Source organism: Opisthorchis viverrini, assembly GCF_000715545.1.
Source record: "Opisthorchis viverrini unplaced genomic scaffold opera_v5_275, whole genome shotgun sequence".
In the NCBI taxonomy this organism is placed as follows: Eukaryota; Metazoa; Platyhelminthes; class Trematoda; order Opisthorchiida; family Opisthorchiidae; genus Opisthorchis; species Opisthorchis viverrini.
Genome location: NW_008751936.1, coordinates 656,530 through 674,744, shown reverse-complemented (window position 1 = coordinate 674,744; position 18,215 = coordinate 656,530). Strand labels below are relative to the sequence as shown.

General features: G+C 46.1%; 3 protein-coding genes across 3 annotated transcripts in view; 1 reads left to right on the top strand and 2 right to left on the bottom strand.

Annotated features, from left to right (window-relative positions):
• Positions 1-8,724: 8,724 nt before the first annotated feature.
• T265_09470 (hypothetical protein) overlaps positions 8,725-18,215 on the top strand; it is a gene marked incomplete at both ends in the record, with an annotated part of 62,229 nt that continues 52,738 nt past the window's right edge. Inside the window, 4 exons of the mRNA XM_009175545.1 lie at positions 8,725-8,778; positions 10,963-11,237; positions 12,418-12,580; positions 14,343-14,634. Of these exons, the coding sequence (XP_009173809.1) occupies positions 8,725-8,778; positions 10,963-11,237; positions 12,418-12,580; positions 14,343-14,634 (784 nt within the window). The remainder of the gene's footprint in view (positions 8,779-10,962; positions 11,238-12,417; positions 12,581-14,342; positions 14,635-18,215) is intronic.
• Positions 9,447-9,707, bottom strand: T265_09471 (hypothetical protein; the record flags this gene model as incomplete). The annotated part of the gene is made up of 1 exon (XM_009175546.1): positions 9,447-9,707. One exon carries the CDS (start codon positions 9,705-9,707, stop codon positions 9,447-9,449), a length of 261 nt encoding a protein of 86 aa, XP_009173810.1.
• On the bottom strand, positions 11,401-11,580 carry T265_09469 (hypothetical protein; the record flags this gene model as incomplete). Its single annotated transcript, XM_009175544.1, has 1 exon — positions 11,401-11,580. The coding sequence occupies one exon, from the start codon at positions 11,578-11,580 to the stop codon at positions 11,401-11,403; it is 180 nt and encodes a 59-aa protein (XP_009173808.1).

Sequence of the window (18,215 nt, the reverse complement as noted above, 5' to 3'; positions counted from 1 at the left end):
CAAGGTCTGGCATTTGGCCCCCACCAATTATAGTGTATGTTTGTGGTATGGCCCGGTTTCACATTTTATTACATGACCTTGCGAATGATGTAGAAATTGTGGGAGGTCCTCACATCAGCGAGCTCCAATACAATGAAGCGAATCCTGGATCTCGCACGCGAGGTAGCCAAATGTCACGGAATCAAGCTTACGAACTTGATTGAGAGGAAGGCCCAGAGAATGTTAGAAATTCCAAAAAGCAAAATGCTTTAGCAGTATACCGTGCTGCCAGCCCAAAAGGAAGCGCGATTCTGCAGCGCAGAACGCAAAGGAAACACCGCACTAATTCTCTAATGAAACGGGAAGGAGGGTATCAGAAGTGTCCCTCTGGGTTTCCTAAACCCCTGTGCGTTCTCGGAACGAATACACTGCGCAGGAAGGGATAATTTGGGTAAGGGTCATAATCTATCAGGAAGGATATCAGCAACGAACCGCTGAGCCCTGAAAAAAGGACTAAACCGGGGACCTGATAGAGCTCACACAACTTGTCCTTTACAAGATTAAACGCAAACCGGCCGTCTGTTCTCCGAGGCTCTTGCTCACGGGCAATGACTCTTATGTACGAACGAGACGACTTCAGCAATGAGAATTACGTGACACCTCCGCCAGTGATCACATCTTGGAATCACCATCTTAGACCAGTGCTTAAACTCTTATTCGATAATATCATACGCAAGCCCGATGGAATATATATTTATCCCTGTCTTAGTACCAAACCTAGAGTTCTTTGAACTGCTGCTTGGACGCTGATTTTACACTTCGCGTGTCTTGGAATGCGTATATTTTGCGAGGCTGGCCGCAGATATTCTGTAAAACAAATGGACCAACGCTATTGGGGAAGAATGTAAAGAAGGAAACAGAAAAGAAGAGCAATGGAAAAGGAAGCGGCTGTCAAAATGGAGGGAGGATTGGGAGTAAAATAAAAACACAAAGTTATGTTTTTATACATGGCTATCAGCCGGGTGTAACTAAGCCCCGGATAATACTGACCCCGATATATTTGCCCAACCCTGCATACCACCTAAAAGAATGCTGGAATTTCTAGGACGGCCGAGGATTTGTTCCGCCGATCGTAATAATAATAATAATGAGGTTTCTTTGCAACTTGTAGGGAACAACGAGCATGAGGTCCGACTAATTCAAAGACTCAGTCGGTTGACATGAACTAAAACTGGAAAACCAATGCTGGTCACGAGTGACCTTGGGCAGTTGGGTAAATGGCCGGAGTCACAACGAGCAAAAGTGGAGTTGGAGATGCGATAATTCGAATTGGGAGAACATGGCAATTTTAGTCTCAAAAATATGGTGCAATCTTAGAACAAGCAGACTCACTGGTTGCACTGTTGTCGGGGAGTCAGTTGCAGGGATTTGGTTGGATGGGGACACAGAGGTGGTTGAATTCGAACGAGAGGTCCAACAGGTAGGAAAGAATGTCATGGTGGCAGTTTGGGTCAATGAAACGAGTAGGCAAGAGGGCTCGGTTGGGAGGAGGAATGGAATAGTTGTGGGCGTGCTATCAAACTGAGTATAGCAGTGCCGTGCCATCATTGGCCTGACATGCTCCAGTTTTTGGACAGCCCCGTGAAGGACGTCACATTTGAGATGATTCAGCTGGGGTGTGCAGTTCATTGAGTAGCGGTATTCATTTCAGCCTGGTCGAGGAAACAAGCTGGAAAGAAACCGACATGGGATTGTAGGTTTTCTTGGTCCGCTTGGTGATCCCGGAGTTGTAGACCATAGGCCGGGTGGAGTGGAAATCAGCCAACCAGATCGTCCAAAACAGGCACTTCCGAATTTCAAACTTGGGAAGGTGAGGGGATGGGAGGTAATTCGCAAAACATTGTAAATTTGTGGGGATATAAAATGGGACATTTTGCGTCAATATACACAGAAAGAAAAACTTGGCGTCTGCTGCAACTAGTTTGATGACAAGCGATTACATGGAGTAGGAAATAGATAGATTTGTACTTAGTAGGCTAGCGACAAGGGGCCGAGTTTGCTATCATGCAATATTATATTACAAATGATGTATTAAAGGCCGATATAAGCGCGCAGACGCGTGGTATGGAAACCAGATATGTAACGGCTGGCAGGAATGGACTTCTAAGCTAACTGGTTAATTGGGTGCTTTTTTACATGAGTTGGATAATACCCGGAGAGAAAGTGTGCGCTTGAGATGTAGTCACCTGTCTCCTAAGCACTGCTATCAGCTCAAATCTATAGGTGGTGCACAGCGATGAAGACTCTCGTGTCTACTACTGGGAGTGGTAAGTTGCTTTATTCTCTGTTTGGATGTCGGAATGGGCTTTGGTGCGGTGTAGCCTCTGTTCTGACGAAAGCAGATACAACTATGCTCGCGGATGTAGACCATGGGCATTGCAGAGTATCTTCGGGTTGTCCCAAGTGATCTTTTAATTTTCTTTTTTTAAAGATGAAAGTCCAGTTTTTTCCATGTGTGGTTTATGGCGTTGCCAGTTGCATAACTCCACACAGGCGGGCCCAACACCAGCAGCAACAAACAGAAGTGAGCACTACTTTTTCGATTTCCTGAATTTAAAGGCCAGACTCAGAACCACCGCCGACGGGCGATGCACCCGCGCTACTGGAGGGGTGGTTTGCGAACGCACCATGGTGCAACGTAACAGGGCGACCCTCCTTGTAGAGCGTACCCGTCCATCACCCTCGTGAATGCTACCAGCTTTGCAAGGTGGAAAAACATCCAAGCAGTCATAAGTGCGGTTTGTGCATTATTAAATACTCCAGCTACGATTGTTTTTGGTCAGGAGAAAGCAAGGCAAGTAAAGGCAGCTCAGTCAATCCGAACAAGCATTAGCATACAAGCGCTGGTAGAGGCAAATCGTGAAGAAGTGAAATGAAATTTGTCAATGAGTCAGTGGGACTGGAATGTTGATATTCACGGCGATTGCACCATGGCTAAACGGCGTCGGAGCGTTGGTGTGGGCTGCCACGTCAGCTAGAAGCATTCTGCGATATGTGTGTGGGAGCGTTTAGTGGAACAAATCATCAAATTGATATATATAAGCGCAGAATGCGCTCTGATAATGAAATAAAGAAATAAATCGAGTTTGGTTTGGTTTTTATCAGTTAGAGTTAGACTGAAAGCACTAGTTACTAGACAGAGCTGGTAGAGTAATCCGGGGTAGGTACTTGACTAGGACGAAGCATAAGTTGACGGGGTAGGAGAAAACAACCAGGCCAGTAACACAGCATAATTAGAATGAGTAGGTGATAAAGTCGTGCAGCGATTTGGGGAAGAAATAGCTAATTTTGATTTTGGACGAGAACAATAGACGCTAGACAGAGTTTATAGAGTAGTCCGGTGCAGGAACTAGACTAGTACGAGGTGTAAGTTTGTACGGGGAAAAAGATAAAAAGAAAACAACCAGGCCAGTAACGCTGAATATTTAGATCAAGTTGGCATTTAGTCCTTGGTTAGCTTAAAGCGGGTCAAGAGGATGGGAAGAAATGATAACAAGATCCTTTACTTGCCTATTAACTGTAACGTCGCTTGACTCATATGCGTACTGGACCTGATTCGTAGAGGAGGTCAGAGGGTAGTTGAGTATTAAGTAAGACGGCAGCAGTTTCACAGGTAAGGAATTTGTCTACAGACTGAGAAAAAGCATGGTGATGCGTGATGCTTCGCAGCTGCTCAGGAAGGCTGTTCCAGATGCGAGCGTAATAAACTAGAAAGAAGTAGTGGCGTAGGTTTGTGCGGGCTGGGGGACACACTAAGAGATTGCAGGAGTTTCGGAGCCTGTAGCGAGGTTGTGAGTTTATGCTTGGTCTAGCCTCTGCTATAAAGGCGTTCTTATGCAGTAAACGGTGCAAGAGAGCTAGATTCAATTTTAACCGTCTAAGCCATAGTGGTTCAAGGCCTAGGATTTGACAACGGGAGCGGTAAGAGAGGGGGTTTGATCGAGGAAAGAGTTTTTTCGTAAATGAGCGTTGGACGCTTTCAATTGCGAGTCTGCAACTTTGGGTGTAGAGGGAGGAGAACGTGGTACAGAATTCCACGATTGGTCGTACGCATAGCTTAAAGATTGCGACCATCGTGTCTGGAAGGTGGCAGGAGCGCAGTATTAAAAAACTGAGCCTGCGCGCTCTTGCTACCTGATACTGCACCTGGTGGGAAAAGCTAAAAGTACAGGAGTATCTGAGGCCGAGATCTTTGATCTCTGTAGAATGAGTAATAGGATTTCCATTAATTGTGAAAGCATCAGCCGGGAGAGAGCAGCGGCAGGAAGTTATACAGGATTTTGTGGAGGAGAAGCTAAGGCCAGAGTTGTTTGACCAGCGAGTCAGTGAATCTAGGTCTTGCTTAATCTGGTGAAAGGCAAGGGTTTTTGCAGAGGTGGGGAATGTGTACGCGATTTTTATATCGTCCGCGAAGAGGAAGGCCTTACCGTGAGATATGGCGCCGAAGACATCATTGATGTATAGTAAGAAAAGGATGGGGCCTAGCACGCTTCCTTGGATGACTCCGCTAGTGATCGGTAGTGGAGATGATTGTATGTCCCCTATTTGCGTTATTTGCTTCCTGTCTGATAAATAGGAGGCAAACCACTGAAATAAGGTTCCCGTGATGCCAACGGTGCTAAGTTTGTGTAGCAGGGAGGCGTGGGGGACCTGGTCGAAGGCTTTTTGGATGTCTAGATAGACTGTTACTATGGCGTATCCAGCGTCGTAAGCTGCTGTGATGGTCTCAAAAAAGTGAAGCTGGCAGCCGTTTACGGATCTCTGAGATAGGAATCCATACTGTCGATCATCTATGGCGTTTGTAGCTAGGAGAAACCTGATTAAAGGGCCTTTTACCAGACGTTCGAGGGTTCGCATTAAAAGAGGAGTATGGTGGATCCCTCTGTAATTTGAAGCAGTTTGCCTGGATCCGGATTTAAAATGGGGGCGAACGACAGATTGTTTCCATTGAGAGGGGACGATTCCAGAGTTTACTGAGTGAGTAAAAAGATTTAGGACAAGGGTTTTGACATCTTGACCGCCATATCTCAGGACACGCGATGGTATGCCGTCACCTCCCGGCACGGCGGAGTCTCTGAGGGTTTGAAGAAGGGCTGATACATCAGCTAGGGAGATAGTCAAGCTGCTCAGAGTCGGGCGGTTACTCTGTTGTAGACAGGTGGAATATGAGGCGGGGATTGTAGGATTGAACTTAGGAGAAGGAGGCAAGTAGCAGCTGGCAAAGTAAGCATTCAAGTGGTCGGCTATATTGACAGGATGAGTGATGAAGCTACCATTGGTGGAGCTCAGACATGTGACTTGGTGACAGTTTGGGGTACAGCGTCCACGAAATAGGCGGCCGAGTAATTTACAGCTAGAAGGGCCCCTGAGAGCGGTGTTCTCTTCTCGGCATTCGAGGGATACCCGTAAGGATTCTTGGTCAGTTGAAAGCTTGTTGATGAGAAGTATTAATGAGAAATCGCGAGATTTCCGATATTCTCTGCCGGCTCGGCGTATTTTATTTTCCAAGGCTTTCAATAGTTTATCATGTCGAGAGGAACCAGGGTAAAAACTCTTGATGGGAGAGGCAAGGTAGAGAGAGGTCAATAGGTTTTGGTAGAAGATATCACAAATCCGTTGTGTGTCTGACGAGAGAAAGAAGTCGCTCCAGTCCCGGGAGGCCAGCTGGGTCGAAAAAGCCAGCAAAATATCCGGAGTCAGGAAGTGAAGGAAAGATGGACTTGGGGGAACAGCTTCGCTAAACCTGACTGCGTTACATGAAACAACGCAGTGATCGCTACCTGGAAAGCATGGACCAACTGCAGTCGTAGCCATCACGTGAGTAAAATCTCGGAGCAGACTGAGCACATTTTTTCTATGTGATTAATGTAACCGCTATTGTTATTTTTATTTTATTCACTCTGAAACGTGAGAGTGATGAATGCAGAAAGTAAAAGATGTGAAACACGGTGGTGAATAGGTTGTTCGGTCTCTCTGAAGACACTTTTACTCATAGTTCAATTTTTTCTCGGTTTTCGAGTTTGTGTCGGCATCACCATTAGTCGAAAACTGCCAAAGCGGATAAGAACCCCAACAAAATTCTTTTTCCAAGCCCTCCCGGCTTTATGAAAAATCCACAGGTTGGGACGATCACTAGAAGCAGACGGAAATTGATTCCACCAAAACTGTATGGTCTTCAAATTCGAGGATTTCACAGGGAGTTGTAGAATTCCGACTACAAGCCTCATGGATATTTTGCTCGTGGCACTCAGTTGAGGTGAACGTTCAATGTCGCGCGCGCAAAAGCAACCCACCAATCCAGGTCCTTTCGCAGAGTTTTAGTAGGAAGCAAAGACACATCATCTACTCGTTTTACAATAATATACCAGTTGATTCACTGATACTTTATTCAGTAGCCGTAGAAATTTTGAGTGGTACGCAGTTTCTTAAATTTATCTGCAAGACCAGCGGTACATAAGAATTGGGTCTCCCGTACTGCAGTAGGGCATTGCTTGACTGAACATCAGTCGGAAAGACTTCGTTGCTGAGCGTTTGCTCTCCAGGCGGTAGGAAGTTACCAACGAAGAGTCGTTATACCGGTGACAGCAACCCCCTGGGTAACTAGTGCCGCATGTTCTTTCTGCCAAAAAATCGCCAAACTTCACAAACGCGAGTAATTCCATGGCCCGGTCTTTGGCTAAAGGCCTTGTGCCATTNTATTGCATTATACCTGCAACATGAAATTAAACTATCAGTTTTACGCCTTTCTAACTACCTGAGTGCTGACTCCGGTCAAGTTTAGTGGCTGCGGTTTTACCTTGGGATGATTCTGGCTAGATGTAATCGCTTATTCTCATCTTATTTTCGGATAATTGCTCACCGGATTAAGCTGGTGCAATTGAAGGTTATCTTTGTCTTGAACAAAAAAATATACGGGTGCAACGTACAAAGCTACTAGCCACCAGGATGGCACCCCATCTACGCAGTGTATGCTGAATCGGCACGTGTTTATGCTGGCAGACACGCCTGCACTCAGTATTCATCTTGAGGACTGTGTGGCGCAGACCATACCTAGTTGTGTTTGGTCCAATGGAGAAGACAATCAACGGTACCATTCTTCAAACTTGAAAAGCATTAATAGCACACCCGAACGTTCTTCCACTGCTTCTGCGCCATCCATGAACCGATGAATCGGATTACTAGAAAATTTACTCACGCTTTCTTCGGTCGCTAATTCCAAGAATCACGGGACAGATATTTTATACAATTTAGACCAATGAAAGCGCAAACCAACACTGATGGTACTTAGTTCGCGCGGTACAGTGCGTGCCCCACTTTTCCAATCATCCTATTATTCCTTCGACTACTGTATAACATTTCATTCTCGAATGATGCTGCCGCTTCGTGCTTTTGATGCACATTTAATCGGCACGTTTTCCAGTGAAGGAAGTGGAAAATGAGAAAACCATTACAGTTCTGTGATCACTGAATTAAATGGAATTTTCTTCGTCCATCGCCGACAGGTTTCATCTCTTTTCCATGGACTGATGCGTGGCCTAATGTGCTGTCGGGGATTTTCAACTGTAGAGGTTTTTACGAGTGGCTGCGAAGCATTGGGATTTGTCCTAAGTTTCTTCAGCTTGGATTTCGTCTGTCCGACAGGTTTCCTTTTCCATGGACTGATGCGTGGCCTAATGTGCTGTCGGGGATTTTCAACTGTAGAGGTTTTTACGAGTGGCTGCGAAGCAAGCATACGGACTGTATGGTTCAGTCTCGCGTTTCCCAACGGACGTAACGGAACACTGTGGGGGATGATGAACTGTTCAAGATAGACTGCAAAACGAAACGAATTCCACCACCTCTTCTGTCCCTCGGCCTGCTTGTCATCACGCGTAAAGCTTTCGGACATTCGCAATAGCTGATCTCAATCACTGCGGTTCCGGCGGGCAGTGCAGAGCGATCCTCTGCCGAATTTTAGGTTTACACCGAATGCTTAATGCAACTACACACAGGACTTCAGTTTTAAGGATATAGTGCACACGTGGAAAGCAGTCCAGTGGCTAATATGTCACGAGCAGGGCGAAACAGGCGTTATTGCAAGTTCTCGGCGGGAAAGATATTGGGGGGTGAAACAAAACACAAGTGGAGTTTTTCTCCAAGAAGGGCACAGGAATGTCCTGTGATAACCATCGTGGCATTAGTTTATCATGCATTACATCAAAAGTGCCCTCTGGCATTATTTTGCGCAGGTTGACTGATAGAGGAGACGCATATTCGCGAAAATATAGCTGAATTTCTCCCTGATCGAGGATGCCTCGACCTTGAGATAGCTTCCTGAGTGGCGCCACTCTTCTAAACGTCCTACATTGATCTAAGGCTGCTTCTGACTCTTGATCGTCAGAAACTTTGGCGGTCTGTCAACCAAAGGTGTTTATTCCAAATTTATATCCTTAATGAGGGCACTGTGTGCGAAATGCTTTGCCTGCCTTCGTGTATACGACAAGCCTTCGCTTAAGTCCATCAAATCCGGTGGTGTAAGACAAGATTGACTTCTCTCGCCTTTCTTCTGTAATTTTGTTATTGAAATAGTGATTGAAACTTCTGTTTGCCCCTGAAACCTCGGAGGTTGAAACTCTCCCGGGACGTTTGCTCACATACATTGAGTATGCGGATGGTACTTCTCTCTTTGATTCGGATCCTTAAACAATGCAAACCGTTTTAAGTAACCTGACTAGTTCTACTGAACAATTCGATGAGAACGTCACTCCTGCAAAATATAAAGGGCTGCTATAAGACTGCGTGGGACCAGATCTAAACCTCATGCTTGTGGTCCATCGACTTGGTGGATAATTTTTTTTACCTTGGCAGTAATATAAGTTCCGGTAAACTGGCTGGAGACGAATTACTTCTAGAATCGGCAAGCCAAGGACAGTTCTTGCCAGTTTTTACGTCAACGTGACGCGTTTTGTCAAGAACAGAGTTTACTTTGTGGCATTGCGATGCATTCTGTTTTATGCAACGAGGCCTCTGTGCGCCGAGGACATATGAAGGCTATCGGTGCTTCACTGTCGTCTGGTGAGAACATCTGATTAGCAGTGTCGAGTTTGCACCGGTCACTTCCTTGTCTCTTCAACCAACTTCGCTTAATTTGCCTAGTACATCCGTGCTCACTAGATCAGGTGACTCGTTTGTTCCGCAACCGCACAAATCACGTGACAAAACCCTGTCCCGCTCGCATCTTAGACCGACAGCAAGTCAGTTCTCGTCTTGTACGCGTCGGAACGATTCTATCTATTATAAACACCTCTATTTATGCTATCTATGGGTAGACGCAACACAATTACCACACACATGCGCGTGCGGGGAGCAGGAAGTCAATCAGACCGTACAAGTCCACGGAAAATTATGGAACGCGTGTAGCAGCTATGCTAGTGCAGTCTTAGTCGCAGTCTGTTTAGTTGACCATCCAGAGTGTCTAGTGGATTGGATTCCTTTTGCGCTTGACTGGTCGGTTGCCACCACATTAGATCTCGTAACCCGCGCGATCCCGAAGATCGTTTGACTATTTTGTTTGATTTCCAGAACACTGCCGATTGGAGCTTGTTACCTGCTCTTATTATTCGCTTTTTAAACCGCAATTGCGATTCACGTCTTGATTTCGGTGCTCGGTATCGGTCGGCCATATACATCTCAATGTTATTATCAGGGAACGTTACAGTATTTGTGAGCCACCTCTTCGGTCATTAGCTTCTAGTGCATCGCGAATTTCTAAGTGAACTCTACTCTGGCTTGGACAGCTCAGCTGNCCAAGGAATCTTGAATTTAAACAAGATTTCTACTCCCACATTGCCCAAGAGATATCCCCCGGCATGCACAACTTCAAGGGTTACCTGGTCCTTTTCAACACATACAATTGATGTAGCCAATGTCGCTGTTAGCGACTGATTGTCCAATAGCTCTCCCACCGGGCCTTTCGTTCCGTCTTTCATTTGTACTTGGTTTCTATTCGTCTACATGCATCGTTCGAGTTTCCTATGCTTAGTACAAAAACGTCGATGCACGTTGGACAGGAAGGAGCCCTGATAACGGCTATAAAAGCTCTAAATGTCGATATTAGTTGCCCTCAATGGACCTTCAAGACCTTGCTCCTTTCTTCATCCTATTCGCGAAGTGAGTCTCACTCGCATCTTGTCGGAGATCCCAAAGCATCCTCACCTACTTAAGTGGGTGTTAACTTAGTATTGAGTGGCAATACCAAGGCCGTATTGTCATATTCATTCCTGCTGTGGTAGGTATTCTTTTTTCTCCAACACGTTTGCATGTAAGACGAGTCGAAGGCGCAGTGGCAAACGGTGTCTCCATAAGTCCTAGCCGACCCCGAATTTAGCCAAAGATGACTCATACTAGCGCTTTCACGACTTATTTTCGTCGTTCCAGTCGAGATTCTGCTTGTTAGAGCGTGCCACCTAATAACAACTTGGGTGTTCCTTTTGATCCAAAAGACTGTCGTTCGAATGACAGAGACCGACTCCTGAGTCCGCATGGAGATGGTTGGCTCTTTCTCGCAAACGCAAAATTTTAGCGTAACTATAACCGCGCCGTAGCCTGGTGCTATGTGGCTCAAATTTGCCACGTCACGATTGGCTCTAGGTGGTGGAGCAGCGTGAATAGTGTTTTTGTATGGACTTTGATCATACATCCGCTTGTGCCAAAAAACGTAAGGATGTACGGTGTGTAGGCGTGGTTACTAGCTGACTGACGTTTTATCCAGCAATCTGGCACGAATACTTTTGAAATTCTGGAAGAATGATTTCTGCCCCAAAGTGGTTTTTAAATGGAGCTGCTTTGTAGGGTACAGTTTGATTGGGGTGTTAAATAAAAGTACAACTGGTCAAGAAGCTGTTTTGTTGACAAAAACTATTCGATTATCCCTTCTTGTTTCAGTCTTCTCTACTCTCCTTATTGTCACTCTTCCTTTGCCTGTTTGGCACTGATGCCAAATGCATTTGGTATGGAATAGCTGTCCATTCGGAAGACCACCCGCGATACAGGGCCTATGATGGACCTGGTCGGCCGCTCAACGATGCAGATGCTTTCAAAATTTTGTCAAAGCTATGTCCCAACTATGCGTTAGCTCCGGACACACCACTTTGCTGTGACAAGGAGCAGCTGCAGTTCTTTCAGAACTCTTCCAAAGCAGCTTATGAGTTACTTCGAAGGTATGCACCCCCGTAAAATCTCATCACATGTTTGCTATTATTTGTCTAGCCCATCATTATTTTTTCAGTTTGTCCGGGTTTTGTTAAAATTGCGGGAGAATTCCCTCAAAACCGACCCTTTTTTGCCGGTCTTTCAGATGCTTTCTCCAGGGGAGGGGAACAACTAGTCTTCAATATTTTCACAGTAGTCCGCCAGGGTCATCACTGATCCTTTAATGGGCTCCTCAGATGCGTCTCTGACTCGCCTGCACATTATACGACCTTTGCAATCAACGTCGCACAGTTCAGGATAGTATACAGACTGCTCCACGAACGAAGCAGTCCTCTGAGAACCTTTTGACATCAGACGTGATGAGTCCTATCAGGATCCACTTTTCCTCGGCCTCCAGTCGGTAACCGTCCGTATGTGCTCTTTTTTTTCGGATACGAACGTCCTCACTCGCTGGGTATGCTTCCACAAAAGAAAGCGACGAAGATTGACCACTGACGATGGAGGATATCAAAATATACTCTCTTTCAGAGAATGCTCTCTCCGGACACGGAGCTGCCATATCAACTAGGCTCTTGGACTTGGAAAATTCACGCGAATTCCCCCTTCTAGCTTCATAGTATAGTATAGTATAGTATTGTATTGTATAGTATGGTATAGTGTGGTATGGCGCAGTATGAGTCATCACTTCGGAATGCTGGTGACTTTGGATTTGTCCCTCCCCTGTGTTCATCCATCAGTTCAGGGCTCTTAGGTGGATTCATACATGACTCAGCACAAATTGTATGTAACACCATCCGTTGTGAGCGTGTGTCCACCGGTATAGTTCAATGTGGCCAGCCAATCTGGGAGCGAATACCAGCCCACCATATATATGTATACGTATATAATGTGGTGCGTTGTAGTATAAACATATTGTAGTGTGGTACGGTGTCAAAATCTCATTGTTTTCTGACCGAACATACCAATAATAACGCATGCTTGGAGAGCTATTTTAGAAATCATTGATCATATTTCCCTAGCTGTCTTTTGATAACTATTCATTTCCAAGTGACTCGTAATATCATCTAAGGGGTTTGTCACTGATTGTCATGTCCTATCTTGAAGGTACTGTGTTTTTACTCTCGCTATCAATAGACCGTGCGCTTACATTCTTTCCGTTTGTCTTTCTCCCACCGCACCCGTTCTCAGGTGTCCGGCATGCTGGGCTAATTTTCGTCTACTCTTCTGTGCCATGACTTGTGACCCGGAACAGGCTAACTTTCTCAATCCGACCATCGTAGACAATTATGTCGAATCAGTAGCGTTCAACTTGACAAATTCGGTCGCCAACACATTTTTCAATAGTTGCAAGGTGCGTTACCAAATTACATGACCAATGTTTCATTATTGATTCTGCTAGTAACCATTAATTACAAGTAACCACTCAGAAGAGGACGTTTTTATTGCTTTTGAAGCATACGTTGAATGGCATGCGACATTGCATTGTTTCCTCTTTGTCAGAAACACGATCCTTACTTTGAACCGTACTCAGCTTCTTTTTCGATATGCTGCAGCTGGCATTTGCATTGTTCAGCTGTAACACCGTTTCGATGCCCGAAAGAAGCACGAGGTCTGTGGTTAGCTATGAGGTACGGATTAGTCGTACCGGTGATCGTTGTCCCCCGTCTGTTCAAAATTCAATCTCCAAGCAACTTTCAAGACAACCAGTCAACCTAACAGCCAATTCTCCCGACAGGAACTTTAGAAGCAACGCTTTAGTTCCGAAAAACAGTTAATTAACTAATAGGAATGCTAGGTCAGCCTTACTGGTTGTCTATCGATCACATCCACTGACAAAACCGCCTGCAACTAAGCGCTAACCTTGGCGTTTACGCCGACCGACTTGTTACCTCTAACCTGCCCGATTCTCATTTTTGCCGTTTAATAAAGACCTTTTTAAACTAGAACCGTGACAAACTGTTTATTCCTGATCCACTAATGATCCGCCTTTGTTGCAGTTGGGTGACCTCTCTGTTCACAAGTCGTGCCTTCACTGATATTCACCCAGTCAATTCGTTCGGACCTGTATCAATCAGCTGTGCAGGGACGCATCAGGTCTTTAGATTATCAGAGAAAGTACATTAGACAGACGGTTGTACACCTGCCTGTAAATTAGGTTTATCCTGAATACTGTTCATCTCAGCGTCCCACATTGTAGGGATAAAATAATCTGCCATAAGAAACTTATCACCTGAGTTGTCTCAGTAGTAAGAACGCGATTTTACCGACCGGGAGGCCTCTCGACCTCCCCTGTCTCGGCTTGGGTGATCTGGTAGTATCCCAGCCTTCGTGCTTCCTTCTGTTGACATGGCAGCTAAGCACCGAAAGGGTGCTGCAGCTGGTAATCGAAAAAAAGCAGCAGAATTTGTGACGTATTCATTTTGGTTGGGGTTTTGGGTAGTATAGGGTGTCGTTTCAACGTTTGATAGGCATTTCGTTCCTCTGGGTGTCAGTATACAGAGAGCTATTCTTTCACAGTGTCCTCTAAGGCAGTAGCACCTTGGAAAATCATCCAAGGGTCACAGTAAAGGAACAATCGTTTCTTCTATCCGGATTCGTCTCATGATAGGCGGCCTGATGTCAGAACAAAAAAATCGTGTTATTGTTGCAGCTTGTGACCTCATTCCGCCCATCAGCACGGATGGAAAGCATCGAGTTCTCCTCGGTCGATGGACGGTCGATAAGCAGTGGATGATACCGATAACCGGTGGTCGAGACAGCGATTTCGCGGCCAGCGGATGGTGAGCTCTAGGCCACTGTGAACACCAAGAACTCCAGTCTTTCCAAAAGGGCATTCAGGCGATTTGGTTGTGTCACATATTTGGTGGTCGAAAGCAATCGCATAGAATTCTGATGCTTGGTGAAAGGCTTTTTTTTTTTCAGAGCTCTGCTTCACCGTTGGTTTCGGAACGTCGGAGGCAACGCCTACAGCAATGATGTTGTGAGAAAGTGTTTTCATAATCAGCTGATTCTATGATCTTTCTTGTCACTACCAAGGCTTCTTAAGACTTCACAGTCCTCAGTGTTCTAGTTCCATCCTGTGACCAAATATTACTTGACCTTCTGTTACTCAGGATGTCCAATTTCCCGGTGGACATGCCATTGATTCAATCTGTGGGACAACTTCCTGCACACCAGAACTTTTGCTGAAAGGCCTTGGGGGTAGTCAAAGTCCATTTCCAGTGGAATACGACATTGTTGCGGATGGAGAGAAGGCATTTGATCAACAGTTTTACTTCTGCAACGCGACGGTTCCCAGGCGTCACCTGGATTCAGGCGGTCCAGCTTGTTCATGCCTAGACTGCGAGAGCTCGTGCGTTCCGCCTCCAGAACCACCCGCGCCCACTCCCATACCGAAAGTATTTGGTAAGTTTTGTTTTCTCACACTGTTGTTCAACTTTGTCTATTGGCCACAATACCATGCAACTTCTTTGCAACGATTACCTCCGTACTGTAACTCTCGGTGAGCGATTCCATCCTATCCCCGTTGTACGAATCCGACCGCCGGTTGCTGAATACAATGCCTTAAAACAACATTCTTCTGGAGCGACCGGTTTCGGCCAATCGTCTCCGTACGTCCTGTGGATATGATCTAGCTTTGACGCGAGTCTGCTTGGGGTATTATAGCCTTAACACGTTCAACTATTCCACCATTTTCATCCGACCTTGAGTCTAATGCCCCTCAGCACAGTAGTACGCTTGCAATCGTGATAAGTTATTTCTGCGACCGCCTTCCTACAATTGGGTAGGCTCAAACCTGGTACTGACTAAGACTGATTTGCCATAGTTATGTGAGTTTACAATGCCCCTTCTATTCGCTCTCTAAAGTTTGCACCAAAACATAGTGTTGGTTTCACACACGACTCAGCGTAAACCGGTGTTGCTTATCCCTGCCGGGATTCATGAGCACAGTTGTATGCTGCGGATCTGTTGGCCGACCGTGTCAGCTGTCCTCTACACATCCTCGTCGCCAGTACCGGTCGGACAAGTCCGTCCGTTTCCTATATAGATTTTTGTGCCTCACGCATAGAGGAAGATGGAGGATAGCACTAATCACCAGTGTAAACGGAAGGAACATCGAGTTCACTGGATAAGTGCCAAAAGTCAAACGGTGGTCATCGTTTCTGAACTCGTGGAATGTGTAGGTGGGCATCCTGTTACCGTGGCATCCGCCATTACTTCGGCAACAAGCCATCCGCGGAACCAAAATGGGGTGAAGCTTCGGTCAGTTTCCTTTCTACTTTGATTGCTTATCAGGGCGGGCCAGAGGAACTCATCAAATAGTATGCATTGTGACGTGGAACATGTCAGTCTCTACCAGTGCTGTGTCCTATTGTTTGGCAGAAGTTGATCCAGTTTCCAGTTGATCCATGGTCTAGGTGGCTTAGTGGTCAGAGCGCGAATTTACTGACTCGAAGGTCTGTGGTTCGAACCCTACCTCTGCCTCTCAACTTCTCCTGTCTAGAATTGGGCAGTCTGGCAGTGTCCCAGCCCTAATGCTTCCTTCGGGTGGCATGGTAGCTGGGCACCGGAAGTGTCCTACAGCTGAACGATTTTCTTTAAATCCAAATGTCGTAAGCTCAGCAGCTGCCAGGTACTTTACGGGAGTTGGAAATTTTTTTCCCGAATGATTCTTTACCGCTCTGAAGTAGTCACGTTTTCCGACGGATTCTAAGCAAACACATCGGTTAGGCCAAGACCCAGGACAAGTGTCCATCCCATGCAGTCCAGTTTCCTGTAAATATTCGTGTGGCTTTAGTCTGAGTCTAGAAGACGTCGATGCTTGCGTAACGGCGCATACTACCGGTAAAGCATGCAAGTAGTGTCTGATTTGGTGTCCAAACTCCGTCCTGCATCCGATGGGATGTGAAGGTCACTACGGAAATCATGAAGCCGCTTTACAGTGACCGCTTATTGTTGCACGATATTCAAAAAACGCTCGAGAAAGTTAAAGAGGATCCTTGAGAATATTCACTTTTCAGAAAATCTTTGCAGATGAGATGTCTGCTTTTGTGTCTAATGGCTCGTAGCCGCTAGCTCATGTTTGCTGATAAACAGCTTCGCAGCGGAGAGCGTTTCTGTAGCCTTCGTACGGACATGCGTAGCGTGTGTTCAAACCCGCTGTATCCGCTGGGAAATCCACAGAAGCAGTGGTCAGCTGGTGTCAGCGGTGTTCATTCTTGTCGATTTCTGTCTAGATTGTCTGGCTGAGTTTTGGAGATGGAGGGGGCTGCAGCAGGCTGGTGCCAGACCTCTCACATCTTTCCTTTCACCTACTGGACGAAATCTCCATTGGAAATTCCTACCCCCCCTAATACACACCAGCAACAATTTATGAGTAGCTCAAGGGAAGAATAATTCCATCAGATGAGTTAAACTCCCTTCTGAGCAGTCGTCAGTCGAGGAGCCAAACAGTCAGCGGTTGACCCCGTCGATGTGATTTGTGTGACTGAATGATGAGCGGGCTATATCCTGTCCACGTGTGAGTTAATTGCACTAAGGGGGCGAGATGGCCCAAGTGGTTAGAGCGCGAATTTACTGACCGGAAGGTCCGTGGTTCGAATCCGACTTCCGCCTCTCGACTTCCCCTCTCTAGGCTTGGGCAACCTGGCAGTATCTCAGGTGGCATGGCAGCTAGGCACCGGAAGGGTGCTACAGCTGAACGCTATTTGCACTACGGTTCAGCCGCTCGACGCTCAATTGTGAAGCGTTCAACCGGAAAGTTGTGGGTTGGAAACTTCCCGGCGCCTTGTGAGATGCGCACTGCTGATGATTCCAAACGAAGATGAAACAACTGTACAGTGCTCCTCTGCATAGGTTGACTTCACTTACTCGTCGAAATTTCCATTGAGAACTTCTTTCCCACTGTAAAGTTGTATTTAAACTAGTCCGCGTAATTGTATGGCACCAAGGCACAGGTGTCCTTTACTGATGTTGCTGTCAGCGGTGGCTGAGTGGAATGGAGTTAGCTCTGCGGTAAGGGTTCTGGATGTTGATAGTGGATCGATTGTGAAAAGTCGGTATGGCTGACCTTCTGCCATGAGGTTCTCGTGATCCCCACTGTGCATGGTTTGAGGAGCTGCAATATATTGCTACTCATCGGTGTTAGTGTAACGGTGATACTACTGATCGGGAGGCACGCGAGTAGTATGTGTTGTTCGTAGAATTTCGCTTTGCGTCGATTGAAAAATGGAATTCTGTTGCGGAATTCGCGGGGCCACTTTATAACATTTGCTTTTATTTGACCGACGAATGATTGGAGGCAATGAATCTCCAGGAAGACTCGTTCCGGAGAAGATCTGTGTCCGGTTTTTGTAACTAAGATGCAGATTAGAGTTTTGCTTCCTTGTTCAATGGTCTGTAACCCGTCAGTTGGCATTTCCGAATAAATAACTCCGCAGCGAAGGCCTTCTTCCTTTTATTAGTAGCACTTTTGCTGTCAGTTCTTGGCTAGATTGTCTGAATGAGTGCCCGCAGGTGTAGGTACCTCGGAATGATTGTGTCAGGCTAGCATTAAGCCCCTTCCTCATCCACTTTTATTCACAGTAGGGTTTTCGAGTGTATTTTGATTATACCCCAGCGAAGCATCAGTGTGCTTTGAGCAGCGTCTTCAGATGTTCGACAATCGTTGTCTAGCATTAAGCTCCTCATCCACTTTTATTCACAGTAGGGTTTTCGAGTGTATTTTGATTATACCCCAGCGAAGCATCAGTGTGCTTTGAGCGAGCACTTCAGATGTTCGACAATCGTTGTCTCAGAATCATAGCTCGTGTGGGTTGGTGTCGGCGAATCCGTAACGAGGCAGTTAGAAAGCGTGTTTTCGGTTGTGTAACGGGTACTTCCATCGAAGAATGTGTCCAGCACCAGAAGCTGCGTTGGTTGGGACATGTTTTACGTATGCCGAACCATCGTTTGCCGAAGAGAGTACTGTTTTCCATGCCCAATTC